This window comes from Aotus nancymaae, unplaced genomic scaffold, assembly GCF_030222135.1.
Source record: "Aotus nancymaae isolate 86718 unplaced genomic scaffold, 86718_ANA_hifiasm-v0.15.2.pri h1tg000094l, whole genome shotgun sequence".
Classification (NCBI taxonomy): domain Eukaryota; kingdom Metazoa; phylum Chordata; class Mammalia; order Primates; family Aotidae; genus Aotus; species Aotus nancymaae.
This window is the reverse complement of record NW_026988509.1, coordinates 673,543-688,867: the sequence shown is the minus strand read 5'-3', so window position 1 is coordinate 688,867 and position 15,325 is coordinate 673,543. Positions and strand designations below refer to the sequence as shown.

General features: G+C 46.4%; 1 protein-coding gene across 2 annotated transcripts in view; it reads left to right on the top strand.

Moving 5' to 3' along the window:
• Positions 1-14,892, top strand: part of LOC135271866 (germinal-center associated nuclear protein-like) — a 52,427-nt gene extending 37,535 nt beyond the window's left edge. The window contains exons 21-28 of one of the 2 annotated variants that reach the window (XM_064369888.1): positions 2,788-3,046; positions 3,263-3,360; positions 4,788-5,178; positions 6,274-6,531; positions 7,057-7,186; positions 8,784-8,990; positions 12,819-12,969; positions 14,670-14,892. In XM_064369888.1, coding sequence (XP_064225958.1) covers positions 2,788-3,046; positions 3,263-3,360; positions 4,788-5,178; positions 6,274-6,531; positions 7,057-7,186; positions 8,784-8,990; positions 12,819-12,969; positions 14,670-14,828 — 1,653 coding nt within the window. In that variant the 3' untranslated portion in view covers positions 14,829-14,892. Of the gene's footprint in view, positions 1-2,787; positions 3,047-3,262; positions 3,361-4,787; positions 5,179-6,273; positions 6,532-7,056; positions 7,187-8,783; positions 8,991-12,818; positions 13,471-14,669 lie in introns of those variants that run through there. The other variant, XM_064369886.1, reaches the window with a different exon arrangement.
• Positions 14,893-15,325: the final 433 nt, after the last annotated feature.

Sequence of the window (15,325 nt, the reverse complement as noted above, 5' to 3'; positions counted from 1 at the left end):
TGCACTCCAGCCTGGGCAACAGAAGCAAGACTCTGTCTCAAAAAACAAAAAACAACAAAAAACCCCAAAATTATCTGTTCCTGTAGTTCTTGGAGCTTGGGAAGCTGAGGTGGGAAGACTGCTTGAACCCGGGAGTTCGAGGCTACAGTGAGCTGTGATCGCACCGCTGCACTGCAGCCTTGATTACAGAGGGAGACCCTGTCTCAAAAAAAGAAGAAAATTATTTCCTTTCAGTTTTGCTCCACTGTCACCTAGCGTCCACTGTTGCTGTTGAGGTGGAGTCTGAGACTGTTCCTGTTCCTTTCTGTGTGCCCTGGTATTGTTTCTCTCCAGAAGCCTTTTTTCTCTGTTCATGGCATCCTAGAACTTCACTTTGTCATGCCTGGCACTGGACTTCCTTCTCTGTGCAGGGCTTAGCAGTCATGTTTTTATGACACTCACAGTTTATTTATTTTTTTGAGATGGAGTCTCGCTCTTGTTGCCTAGGCTGGAGTGCAATGGCGCAATTTTGGATCACTGCAACCTCTGCCTGCTGAGTTCAAGCGATTCTCCTGCCTCAGCTTCCCGAATAACTGGGACTACAGATTCACGCTACCATGCCCGGCTAATTTTTGTATTTTTAGTAGAGACAGGGTTTCACCATGTTGCCCAGGGTGGTCTTGATCTCCTGACCTCGTGATCCGCCTGCCTCGGCCTCCCAGAGTGCTGGGATTACAGGTGTGAGCCATCATGCCCAATCTCTGTTTTCTTTTCTCTCTTGAGCCTCTGTTAGATAGATGTTAGACCTCATCATTTGATCCTTTGAGTTTCTTATCCTTTCTATCCTATTTTCAATCTTACCTCTTCCTACTATGTTCTGGAAGATTTCCTTGACTTCATTTTCCAGTAGTTCTACTGATTTTTTTCTTCCATATATATTATTTCCTCTTCTTACGTTGACTTTTTCATAGCATCTTATTTTTTGGATGCATCATCTTATCTTTTTAGGGTTTTGGGGGTCTAAGTTTTCTTCAGTTCATGCATTATCTGGTTCCTTTTTTTTTCCCCGCCCTCTTCTGTTATTCTAGTTTATCTCTTTTATGTTGGAGGCTCTCCTCAGATGCCTTACCCAAGGCTGTCTGTCTATAACTGAGTGAGGCCCTACAAGGCTGGCGAGGAAGTTCTGTGTTTGGGGTGGGGTGGGAGGTAGTTAAATGGAAAGCCAGCCTTTTCGGAGGGACTCCCAGATGTCTGGATCTGCGTGTCTGGTCCCTAGACTGTTCAGGCTTTCTGGAAAGAACTTGTGCCTTCTGCTTCCTGGAGAGCTGCTGGTATTCTCAGGGTAGGGTCGGGAGTGGTTTGACACCGAGTCCCTTCCACTGTGCCTGATCACGCCCCTGTGTCTGGATCCTCTCAGGACTCCTGTTCAGGGGCCCGGGGGACTGGTTGTGCATAAGGTTGCCTGCAGTGGTGGGTGCCTATAGGGCCAGGCTCTGAACTTCACCTTTGGCTCCTGGTGTCTGCAGGGCCTGGATATACAGGGCTTTTGCAGGCTCAGTCAACCTGGCTCCCTCCACACCCACAGCTGCAGCCTTTAGGTGTGGCTTCCTCTGCTTCCCTGACCCAGAGATTGGACCCATCTGCTTGCTGCTTTCTAGAAATGTATCAGAATCCCTCATCTGCTGCTGGCTTGCCTTCCCTCTTTATGTTATTATGGGCTTAAAGTTTTGTTTATTTTTGTAGAGATGGGGTCTTGCTATGTTGCCCAGGCTGGTCTTGAACTCCTGGCCTCACACAGTTCTGCCTCGGCCTCCTTATGTGCTGGGATGACAGGCATGAGCCACTGTCTAGTTTTAACTGTTTTCATACCTGTTTAAGGTTAATTAAAATTCTAGTAATATAGTCAAAACACAATTCTAGCTGGAGACTAAATTACCTGTTGAACTGGCCATTTCTTACACTAATTCTGTTGCATTAATTCCGTTGTTTTTGTTACTACGAATTTAAAATATGAACATGGGCAGGTGCAGTGGCTCACGCCTGTAATCCCAGCACTTTGGTAGGCCAAGGAGGGCTGATCACTTGAGGTCAGGTGTTCAAGACCAGCCTGGCCAACATGGTGAAACCCCATCTCCATTAAAAATACAAAAATTAGTTGGGCATGGCTGTGGGCGCCTGTAGTCCCAGCTACTCGGGAGTCTGAGGCAGAATTGCTTGAACCCAGGAGGCAGAGGTTTCAGTGAGCTGAGATTGTGCCACTGTAATCCAGCCTAGGCGACAGAGTGAGACTCCGTCTCAAAAAAAAAAGAAAAAATATGAATACGTTTTCTATCTGAAGGTCAGATATAGAAATTATTTTTCTAGGGCGATTGTCCTCTGGATATATGAAGAAAGAATGTTATTTGATACTTCTTTTAAAAAGGAAGTCTGAAGCTGGGCTTGGTGGCCCCTCAAACCTGTAATCTCAGCTACTCAGGAGGCTGAAGCAGGAGGACTGCTTGAGCCTAGGAGTTCAGGACCAGCCTGGGCAACATAAAAAGACCCCCTTCTCCAAAAAAAAAAAAAAAAAAAATGTTGGAGGGGTCTTTGCTAACAATTAGATTTAGGGAAAGAGGTGCCAGGAATGAAAATAACTGCAGGAAGTAAGACAACTGTAGGGTATGCCCAGCTGTGCCCTTGGAAGCCTGTCTGGAGTGCAGTCAGTATTTAGCGCATGGAGAGCTTTGGCTGCACTTGCTCTGGGGCAGATGCGTCACTGCTGATGTGTCCTGTGGTGCGTCTATCCTGATGATCTTGATGCGCTTGCAGGTGACCCATGGCGCCCTGAGTGATGGCGCCATTGATGCCGTGGAGACGCAGAAGGACCTCCTGGGAGCCAGTGGGCTCATGCTGCTGCTTCCCCCCAAAGTGAGGAGTGAGGACGTGGCAGAGGAGGACGTGTACTGGCTGTCGGCCTTGCTGCAGCTGAAGCAGCTCCTGCAGGCCAAGCCCTTCCAGCCTGCACTTCCGCTGGTGGTTCTTGTGCCCAGCTCAGGAGGGGATGCCATTGAGAAGGAAGTAGAGGAAGGTTTGTGAAGGAAGTCTTGTTTATGAACCAGCATTGTTTAATAAAGGGGTGGATGCTTGGTCTGAGAATGGTCCAGTAGTGTGGGGTCTGGAATCACTGAGACAGCGACCCTTATAGGACTGTCCACTGCAGGACTGGGGTGGTCAGCACAGTGAGTTGTGTCAGCAGGTGTGCTGAGAGCAGAATGTGTGTGACCTTCATCTCTTTCTCTTAAAGGTCTGATGCTGCAGGACTTGGTTTCAGCCAAGCTGATTTCAGATTACACTGTTACGGAGATCCCTGAGTCCACTAATGATCTACAGGGTTCAACTAAGGTAAGCCTTCACCATTTTTAACGGTCTGTCAAGGTATTTTGATTTTTTTCCCTTTTGCTGTATCTGGAATTGAGCGTATATTAGCATTTGTGTTTTTCTTAAGACAGAGTTTTAATTTTTATTTTTATTTTTATTTTTTTTGAGACGGAGTTCCGCTGTTGTTACCCAGACTGGAGTGCAATGGCACGATCTCGGCTCACCGCAACCTCCGCCTCCTGGGTTCAGGCAATTCTCTTGCCTCAGCCTCCCGAGTAGCTGGGATTACAGGCACGCGCCACCATGCCCGGCTAATTTTTGTATTTTTTAGTAGAGACGGGGTTTCACCATGTTGACCAGGATGGTCTTGATCTCTTGACCTCATGATCCACCCGCCTCGGCCTCCCAAAGTGCTGGGATTATAGGCGTGAGCCACCGCGCCCAGCTAAGACAGAGTTTTATTCTGTCACCCAGTGTGGCATGATAGCTCCCTGCAGCTTCAAACTACTGGGCTCACGCAGTCGTCCCACTTCAGCCTCCCAAGTATATGGGACTACTGTGGTATGCTACTGCACCTGGCAGCAGGTGTGTGGTTTATAGAACTTTCCAAAAACATAAGCAGAAATCAAAAGATGAAATTTGCCCAGTCCTGCTATCTGCAAATTAAATTGTTCATGTAAAATTTTTTAGTGTTTTTATTTCTATGAATTTAAAATATGAACATATCTTATATTTGAAGGTCAGATATAGAAATTATTTTTCTAGGGTGATTGTCCTCTCAATATATTAAGAAATAATGTTATTTGATGTTTCCTTTGAAAAGGAAGTCTGAAGCTGGGCATGGTGTCTCCTCAAACCTGTAATCTCAGCTGCTTGGGAGGTTGAAGCAAGAGGACTGCTTGAGCCCAAGAGCTGGAGACTAGCTTGGGCAACACAGGGAGACCCCCTTCTCAAAAGAAAAAAAGAAAGGCAGCGGGAGGCTTTGCTAACAATTTAGAGAAGGAAGTGCCAAGAATTAAAATAACTACAGGAAGTAAGATAAATATATGGTGTGACGGCATCTTGGCACATAGTGAAGCTGTTAGTCCTTCCAAAAGTCAGAAGACGTGGCTTCCATTTCCGTGCATGGTGAAGGGGTTGTTCAGGGCTGGTTTCCTGAGGGCCTGGGCCCTTCCAGGGGGGTGAGCATGCAGGTCACATTCCTCCTCAGGCCAAATGGGATCTGGGGGCCCCTCATTAGTTCCTCTGCTGGACATGTCTCCAGAGCCCTAGAAGGCTAAACTCAACTGCAGAGGACACTTCTGTTCCCCTTCTTACCACAGTTGGGAGCCCGGTACTCTGGTGTTACCTGCTGTGGGCAGCCTTAGGGGATCAAGCTGTTTCAGAAAGCTGTTTTTGAAAAACAGTGTGAATTGTTCAACCAAGTCTTTTCTGAATGTCTTTGCTCTCAGGTTTTGCAAGCGGTGCAGTGGCTGGTTTCCCACTGCCCCCATTCCCTTGACCTTTGCTGCCAGACTCTCATTCAGTACGTCGAAGATGGGGTTGGCCGTGAGTTTAGTGGCCGCTTTTTCCATGACAGAAGAGAGAGGCGTCTGGGTGGCCTTCCTTCGCAGGAGCCTGGTGCCATCATTGAGCTGTTTAACAGTGTGCTGCAGTTCCTGGCTTCCGTGGTGTCCTCTGAACAGCTGTGTGACCTGTCCTGGCCTGTCACTGAGTTTGCCGAGGCGGGGGGCAGTCGGCTGCTTCCTCACCTGCACTGGAATGCCCCAGAGCACCTGGCCTGGCTGAAGCAGGCTGTGCTCGGGTTCCAGCTTCCGCAGATGGACCTTCCGCCCCTGGAGGGTAAGTGCTTGTGCTGGGAGGAGCGGTGAGTGGCTGCAGCCGAGCCTCAGGCTTCCTTCTCACCGTAGTGACCACCCGGCAGGTGTTGGGCACCAGTGTGAGGGTGCGCATCCACCTTCACTGGGCACATGGGGTGTCCCCACGGTGTGCTTGCCTGCACCTTCCTTTGGGTTCACAGGTCAGAACAAGCTGGGTTTTGTGAAGTGGGGGCTGTTGGCCTTTCCTGACCGACACAGCAGTCCATGGGAGTTCACTCTCCTCAGGAGGAAAGTGGCAGGTGGTACTGGGAGGAACACCAACCCTGATCCTGTCCTGCCTGCCTCACATGGTCCCTGTTTTCAAAACAGACGAGTCAGGGGCAAAGAGCATGGGGACCATGTAGCCCTATCCCCAAGCCACAGCCATGGCACTCAGTGCCGATTTAATGTTACTTCTTTGTCAAAGAAGTCTTGTTCTGTGGCTCTGGCTGTGCCCCTGTTCCTGGCTGAGGTCTCTGAGCTGCTTTGACACAGATCCTATAGGCCATCTGGCTGGCTCAAGCCCAGTGTGGCATGGGGCTGCTCCTTCCCATGCAGACACTGTCAGCAGGGAATGAGCTGCTTATGTGGTGGAAGTCATGGCATTAGCATAGACACTCCTCCCATTTGGGCCTCAGGTGCCCTTCTAAACTGTGGGGTGTGGTCTGTAGTACCTCTAACCCATGCTCACTGAAGGAACCCAAAGGGAAGCGAACCACTCACCACAAGCCCTTAGTGTTCTGACTAGGTTGGGGTTCACCAAAATAAGCCAAGACAACGTATACCAGACTTACCTGGGTGCCTGTTACAATACAGATTCCTAGGCACAAGCAGAGTTTCTGGGTATGGTGTGCCTTTGCTATCAACACTGTTTAGGGGGACTGTCTGCATCCCTCACCTAAACCCTGGGAGCAAGCTGCTCTTGCCCTCAACAACTGTGGTTCCGCTGTGTTTAGAAAGCAGACTTCTCAACTTTACAGTTGCCTTCTCCTAAGAAAATAGAGTTAAAAATATTTTCATACACATTTTCACCTGTACTTTGGCCAAACCTGTAACTAATGAGGCACTTTCTCCCCAGCCCCCTGGCTCCCCGTGTGCTCCATGGTTGTGCAGTACGCCTCTCAGATCCCCAGCTCGTGCCAGACGCAGCCTGTCCTCCAGTCCCAGGTGGAGAACCTGCTCTGCAGAACCTACCATAGGTGGAAGAGCACGAGCCCCTCCGCAGTCCATGGGGCAGGCCCTTCCGTCATGGACATCCCATGGGATGATCTCATCGCCTTGTGTATCAACCACAAGCTGAGAGACTGGACACCCCCCCGGCTTCCTGTTACATCAGGTAGTTAGACCTCGGTGCAGTGCGATCAGCGCCTCACAAGACTTTCTGGTACAGTCTCTGCAAAGGACGATGTTTACTTGATATTTCTTTTCTCTCGAGTCCCTACCCTTCTTTTCCTTAGGCCTTCCTCCTTCAAGTCAGTGACTTAGAAACATTGAAAACAAGCTAAGAAGGTTCCAGTAGAGCCTGAACTCACCTCCCTGAAACAGGCTTCCTAGGCTGGCTCTTAGAGAGGATTCTGTGGCTTTTGAGTAGTTCTTACCGGCCCTGCCAGTCTGGATATCAGCCTGTCTGGACTTTGGGTGACGCATGGACACTGGGAGCCTATTTAATTAAAGTATGGAAGTCACATAATAATTAATTGAAGGACTTGCCCTTAAATCAGTGAATTTAAGCACATGCCAAATGGCCACCTGCTGCTCTTTATATATTATTTTTACCTGGTTTCCTTTTTGTTTTTTGAGACAGGGGCTTGCTGTGTTGCCCAGACTTATCTCTTTATCTGTTTTTGTATTGTTTTCTCAGAGGCGCTGAGTGAAGATGGTCAGATATGTGTATATTTTTTTAAAAACCATTTGAAAAAATATGATGTTCCTTTGTCATGGGAACAAGCCAGATTGCAGACACAGAAGGAGCTACAGCTGGGAGACGGACGGTGAGATTCACGTTCAGTATGTTTCTGTTGCTTGCTAAACTGTATTTTTCTTCCAAAGTACACAGAAATTAACATCCTACATGCCAAATCCAGTCCATTGTGAGCAGATTGTGACAAACCCTCAAGGAACAGGTCATTCCCATGCAGTAGAAACTCTTCTAGAGCAAAGTTAGACGCATTTCACTTCATTTATCAGGCAAACCTGACCCTGAAATCAACCTAACCAGGAGAATACAGCTGACATTTCATCTCACTTCCAAATCTGGTTCTAAAGCACAGTACCTAAAAAGTTCACAAGTATGCTTTCTCTCAGGAAAAACAGTAACAGTGAAAATCTATTAATGTAATCTGTTGCCAGAATACAAAAATAAGTGGCCATTGTAGCAGGTGTTGAAATACATTTCTTAAAACTTATACCCATTCCCAATAAAATTGCTTTATTTTGGGTCATTTCTTTAGCTTGAGTAAAAAAAAAAGGTCCTAACCTGATAAGGCTACCTAACATAAAACTACCAAAAGGTGGGGGGGGGGGGTGGGATCATGCTTCTTGGTAGACCATTAGGAACACTGGAGTCAGAACCAGCCTGTTGTCCTGGCTGCTATTCACTATTGTCTTGTAAATTCTGACCAGCACAGGGATGTGGGCTACAAGCACAAACACCAAAAGGAAGGAGAAACTGTCATTTCCAGACACTACGGTTGTCAGTCCAAGATAATCGGCAGTCAAGCCCATAGAACCATTCTGAATTCAGCAAGTTGATCAGATAGACAGACCCACAACATGTAAAAAAAAAGAAAAAAAAAGCCTCATTCACAACATACGAGTTTCTCAGGGCCTGCATGTGCAAAGGAAACCTGAGCCATTGAGGTTCAGATTAGGTTGTTTACAGGAGGATACGATGCTGTGAAGGTGTCAGTTCTGGTGTTGATAAGTTCTAAAATTCCTCAGGGTAAGAAAATACTCAACAATTACTAAGAAAGTTTTAAATAAGCCTAACAAGGTTTGCTCAGCCTGGTATCAAAACATAGAAAGAGCTCCAGTACTTAAAACCACGTGGGGAAGCCAGAATAGATGAATGGATCAGAATAAGGAGTCAAGAAACAGAACCATATGTGACAAAAGTGAAATTAGTGCGGAAAGGACAAACACTGGCATATGTTTAGAGAACAATGTTAGATGCCTTCTCTCATCATTTGTAAACATTACTTCCAAAGCTAAATATAAAAAATAAGGACCTTGCCAATATTAGGGAAAAACAGAATCTGGAACCCTGGGGTGGGAAGGAAAACATGAAGCAGAGAAGCTCCAAAAGCTGCCTCGTGAGAGCAGAAGCTTCCAAGAGGAACAGGCAGTCTCGATGCCTCTGTGCATGAGGGTCACCACGGTGCAGGGGCTGCCTTCCCTCTTTGCCCTACTCCCTGACTTGGGGGAAGCTTGGAAGCAGGCCAGGCCAGCATGAGCTGTCCCAGGAGGGCACGTGTCTAAGGCACCTGTTCTTACATGTTAACGCACATGTGCAGTTTATCTATATGCTTTACGTGATGCTGTAGAGATATTTTCTCTTGACCATAAGCGTTTCAAATCATGTACTTACAGTTTGGGAATAAAGACTTTTCATGCTTCTGCAAACAATTTTCCCATACCATTGCTTCACATGGACGGTAACTGGAAGAGGAGCACAGAGTGTGGTCGAGAGGGGAGGATTCCCAGCACAGAGGATCTGATGCGAGGAGCTTCTGCTGAGGAGCGCCTGACGCAGTGTTTGTCGAGCAGTCTGCTGCTGGAGAAAGAGGAGAACAAGAGGTGAAGTCCACTTCCTTCGAATTCATGTGTCTTGTTTAGTCCACTTGATGCTGGGAGGGGAGACTGGCTATTGCTTGATTGATGATACAAGACAACCAGGATGGAGAAGGGCCGGTGGGTTATTAGCAGCAGTTGTAGTGGTGTGACTGTTTAAAAGCTCTTTGAAGACAGAAGCAGTACAATAGGTAGTATGTTTTTAACTGTTTTATATTGAAGTGAATTTCATTTATTATTTATTATTGAAAGTCAGTGTTAAGTTTTTGTGGGAAATTCATGTGGCTGAGTCTACTCAGAAGATGGTGAGTGCTGAACAGTATGGCTGGCCACAGGCACCCTGCCCTTGGGTGGCTCGTCCCATGCTGTGACTAGGCAGCAGCTGGGCTGCCCCTTCTCTGCATTGCCCACATCCCTCCCTCCCATGCATACCTTTGCTTTCATCCGATGGCCATGTTTACCATTTTACTGAGAAGTAGAACCAGGAATGAGGGACCTTCCACAGCTTATCCTCTGCCTTCCCTTCCCTCCCAGCCACATCCAGCACCCTCCCTGTACCCCCTTCCTAACCCCTCTTGTTGCTAGAAGGGAACCATCCAGCTCTTAGTCAAAGTCAGTCCTTCCCTGGGCTGGGATCTCATCTCCTGCTCTCCCAAGGACATTCATTCCATGGGATCCCTCTTGTGTTACCACCCCTCCCCATCCTAATGGTACCATCAGCAACACACAGGCATGAAACATGCCGCATTTCTCCCTATCTTGGGCCCATTTCCCTCTTTAGCCACCACTCCATGTTTCTGCCCTCATAATAGTAAAACTCAGAAACGCTTGTGACACTCACTTCCTCAGCCTTCTTTCCCAGCCTCCTGCAGCCAGCTCAGGGCTGAACATGACCGTGAACTCCAGTCCCTGGCAGCATCCCATACTTGCTCCTCCCCTCCTTGCTCCTAGGATGTCTGCATGTCCCCTCCTACCCTGCTGGTTCCTCCTTATCCCGCAGCTGCCCCCTGGATTCATTCTCTCAGCTTCTCCTCTGCATCATCTGTACCTATTCCTCAGAGATTTCATCCAGGTCCATGGATTTTTAAATAACATCAATAGTCTGACAACTCCAAATTTGTATCTCAAACCTGTGAACTCCAGACTTGGAACATCCTACTGCTTCTTTGAAATCTTCATTAGGCATCTGCTGGATGTCTGGTAGCCACTGCAAAGTTAACATATCCCAAATCCAGTTCCTGACTTTCTACTAACCAACCCCTTCCTTTGCTGGTCGTCTCTGTTGATGGCGGCTCCATCCTTCCAGCTGCCTAGATCAGGTGGCTTGGAATCATCCTCTCACATCATCCCACTCACATATCCTGTTGGCTCTATTAAAAATGTATTCACAATTGGACCAGTTGTTACGGCTTCCATGGCTACCACTTGGCTCAAGCCGCTGTCATCTTCCTTCTGGATTATTATAGTAGGCTGTCGTTTAGTCTTGGTAGACCTGGTGGGTGCCTTTCAGGTGAGTTAAGATGGAGGTTGGGTCACTTGCTTGCTCACAGCCTCTCGGTGGTTTCCTTCTTTTACTGGAATGAAAGGCAGATTTTACAAGGGTGGCCAGGCCCGGAGTGATCTGTCCCACATTTCCTCTCTGACCTCTGCTCCATCCTTGAACATGGCGAGCAGCTCACAGTTGGGCCTTTGAGTTTGCTGTTCCTTTTGTCTGTGATTATCCAGCCCCTCCATTCTCCCCAGCATCCCCATGGCTGATCGCATACGCACTTCAGATCTCTGCTCAAATGTCTGCTTCTGTTAGGCCCTCCTTGCCCATCCCCGACCTTCCTGTTTCCATGGCCCGGCTTTGTCTTTCTCTTCCTCAGACCGTTTCTCTTGTTATGTGTTCCTTGTCTGTCTCCCCTCACTAAAGGATAAATTGCTTAGGGCAGGGCCTGTTTTGTTTCAGTGCAATATTCCTTGTACCTAGGATGATGCCTAGCGTTTGGAGGAGGCTTGATAAATATGTGTTGGAAGAATGAATGAATGTGTCCAATTTCTAGAATCAGTGTCTATAAGTGGTTTTAGATGAGATCTTTTCTCCTTTCTTTCTTTCTTTTTTTTTTTTAATTAAGAGTCTTGCTCTGTTGCCCAGGCTAGAGTGCAATGGCATAATCTTGGCTTACTACAACCTCCGCCTCCCAGGTTCAAGTGATTCTCCTGCCTTAGCCTCCCAAGTAGCTGGGACTACACGTTCCTGCTACCATGCGTGGCTAATTTTTGTATTTTTAGTAGAGATGGGGTTTCACCGTGTTGGCCAGGCTGGTCTTGAACTCCTGATCCACACGCCTCAGCTTCCTAAAGTGCTGGGATTACAGGCATGAGCCACTGTACCTGGCCAAGATTGTTTTTCTTGAAAAGACCGGTATATGAAAGTAGACAGCTCTGGAGTATGTTAGGTGGCAGTGGGATATTATTTTGAGTTAATTGTAAGTTATAAGCAGCAATCCACACATTTGGAAAATGTCAGAATAATTATAGATGCATAAAACCAAAGTAAATAAAAAGAAGATAAGCCAAACAAGACAATTACAAGTAATGTTAAGTAACACACAGAAGCAGTTGTTTTCGGATTAATGCCACCTTTTTCATTAAATATAAATTGGATTTGTAAATTAAAGGGAAGTTTTTTGTTTGTTTTTTTGAGATGGAGTTTTGCTCTCATGCCCTGGCTGGAGTGCAATGGTACAGTCTTGGCTCACTGCAACCTCCGGCTCCCAGGTTCAAGCAATTCTCCTGCCTCAGCCTCCTGAGTAGCTGGGATTACAGGGACCTGCCATCACACTTGGCTAATTTTTATATTTTTAGTATAGATGGGGCTTCACCGTGTTGGTCAGGTTGGTTTCAAACTTCTGACCTCAGGTGATCTGCCTGCCTTGGCTTCCCAATGTGCTGAGATTACAGGCGTGAGCCATCGCGCCCAGCCTAGTTCTTTTTTTAAATTAAGCTTTATCATAGGAAGTTATGAAATTTTCAATAAGTACATTTCTACTTCTCAGTTGATGTCATCTCTTACATTCTTAGTAAAAAGCAAAGGCTTAAGGCTGGGTGTGGTGGCTTATGCCTATAATCCCAGCACTTTGGGAGGCTGAGGTGGGCAGGTGGCTCATGCTTATGATTCTAGCACTTTGGGAGGTCTAGGTGGGCAGATCACTTGACCACAGGAGTTGGAGACCAGCCTGGCAACACAGCAAAACCCGGTCTCCACAAAAATTAGCTGGGTGTGGTGGTGTGCACCTGTAGTCCCAACTACTTGGGGGGCTGAGGTGGGAGGATCATTTGAGCTTGGGAGGTCAAGGTTGCAGTAAGCCAAGATCGTGACCCTGCATTCCAGCCTGGACAACAGAGCAAGACCTTTTCAAAAATAATAATAATAAAATTGGCTGGGCACAGTGGCTCACGCCTGTAATCCCAGCACTTTGGAAGGCTGAGGTGGACAGATCACCTGAGGTCAGGAGTTCAAGACCAGCTTGTGCAATATGGTAAAATCCTATCTCTACTAAAAGTACAAAAAATTAGCTGGGCGTGGCAGCATGTGCCTGTAATCCCAGTTACTCAGGAGGCTAAGGCAGGAGAATCACTTGAACCTGGGAGGCAGAGGTTGCATGGACCCGAGATCACCCCACTGCACTCCAGCCTGGGCAACAGAGTGAGACTCCGTCGGAAAAAATAAATTAATTAATAAAATTAAAAAGAAGAGGCTCAAAAAGTTCTCAAGTATATATAGAAGATTAATGAACAATTGTTAACTTCCTGATGCTCAAATATTTTTATGATCATAAATTGTTTCAGGTTTGAAGATCAACTTCAGCAATGGTTGTCTGAAGACTCAGGAGCATTCACGGATTTAACTTCCCTTCCCCTCTATCTTCCTCAGACTCTAGTGTCCATTTTTCACAATATTGAATCTGTGATGAAAATACCTATAACTACTAGCCCACAGGTGAGAAGAAAGTATGTTTGTCATTTACATAAGAATTAAAGATTGAGAGAATGGCTGGGGAAAATTTATCCTATGATGTTGTGATGACCAACAAATTATTAGCTAAAATTAGACCTTTTTTTTAACTTTTATCATATCATTGTTATAGAGACCCAAGTGATTTTGAGTTTCTGCCTATGAAATAAATAATAGAATTGAAATATTCTTAAGAACTGAATAAGACCTGTAGCTGCTGATGTGTAGTTAAGGGCATTAAGGTGATGACAGCAGCTTCTGTCAGAGCAAATTTTGTCTGAGCTTTGGGATTACCCAGAGCTCTCTTCTGAGATTAATTTTTCTATTTTCATTTCTTTTTATATATTTTTTTGAGATGGAGTTTTGCTCTTATTGCCCAGGCTGGAACGCAATGGTGCGATCTCTGCTCGTGCAACCTCCGTCTCCCGGGTTTAAGTGATTCTCCTGCCTTAGCCTCCTGAGTAGCTGGGATTACAGGCATGTGCCACCACGCCTGGCTTATTTTGTATTTTCAGTAGACGCAGGGTTTCTCCGTGTTGGTCAGGCTGGTCTCGAACTCCCAACCTCAGGTGATCCGCCCACCTTGGCCTCCCAAAGTGCTGGGATTACAGGCATGAGCCACGGTGCCCAGCCAATCTGGGATTAGTTTTTCTTGAGGAAAATTAATGAATGAGGAAGGTAAGCTCCCGGAAGTCAATGCCTCACTCAAGGGTATTCCAGTAGTGAGTGGTTAGGGTTGCTTACTCAGAGCCAGATCCAACTGGCTCCAAACCCTAAGGTCTTTTTACTTACTTACCATTCTTCCTTCAGTAGTTAAAGATGCAAAAACAGAGTTTTAATCACAGATATGTGCCACCGGACAGGTAAAAACTGTGCTCCTGGACTGGCTTTAGGAAGCTCTTCAGTAGGGGGGAAAAGCAAATTAAAATGACATACTGTTTCCATTTATCAGTTTGGCAGATATTTTTAAAATATTCATACCCTTTGAATTACCAATTCTGACCTAAAGAAATTAGCAGATATTCACTAAAACTAATGTATAAAAATGTTTACTATAGTATTAGTTATACTGTACAAAAGTAGAAAAAGACTAAATATCTGAAGATGGGAGTCTGATTAAACAATTATAATACATTCATGCGATAGAATACTTCACAGCCCTTGACAATGATATTTTCTAAAAATGACTGGCTGGGTGCGGTGGCTCATGCCTGTAATCCCAGCACTTTGGGAGGCTGAGAAGGGAGGATCACTTGAGCCCAGGAGTTTGAGTCCAGCCTGGGCAACATAAAAGAGATCTCATCTCTACAATAAGTAATTAGCCAGGGCATGCCTGTTGTCCCAGCTACTCAGGAGGCTGAGCTGCGACGATCACTTGAACCCAGGAGTTTGAGGCTGCAGTGAGCTATGATTACACCACTGCATTCCAGCCTGGGTGAAAGATGACTGACACTGGAAATCGTTCATGATAGAATACAAAGGCAGACGGTCTATGTGCAGATACCAGCTGATTGTACAAGCTAAATGAGGCTGGAAGGATGTGCAATTGGTAATTTTTCCCTCTAAAAAATAAATGACTACTCAGATGAGGTTTCTAACATGATCCAGATCTACCCACTTCACAGAGAATAGGTCGTGGTTTATTGACATCCCAGAACTCTTTAGTTTCTTTTTTATTCAAATAGAATGACATGACAAGGGAGCAACTGCAGCTGTCAGAGGTGACAGGAACATGTCTGACCGAACGGCTAACGCACCTGGAAAGGCTGATCCAGAGTTCAAGGGAAGAGGAAGTCGCCTCTGAGCTCCATCTCTCTGCATTGCTAGATATGGTGGACATTTGAGCAGCCTGACCTGTGGGGAAGGGGGGTCTCTCCAGAAGAGTTTGTTTTTACTCAAAATAATGTTAATCATGCAAATAAACCATTTAAATGTCAAAGTCTCCCAGTTTTTCATAATGAAAAGTTGTTGACCTTGTGGGACATCTTCAGTATTCTATTTTCATGACCTCGGCAGACTGTCACCCACCAGCATATGCTCTGAGGCAGTTTGGAGCTTACATTTCCATGTGTAACGGGCGATTCATTCTCTCAGCAAACTTGCAGTCCTTGATGTGTCAGACATCAGTGATGCAGAGATGAATTAAGGCACAGGGCCCCTGCCTGCCAGGCTCACCCAGATTACGTCCAGGAGAGTGAGCAGGTGTATCTGTACATAACTCTCAGAGAATGTACACAAGGCATGGGCCTGAACTGGTAGCAGGGAGAAAACAGGATGGAACAGGGTCTGGTTGGGTAGAAGAGAAAGCAGGATTCCTAGAGAGGTGTGCAGGGGTGTGGCT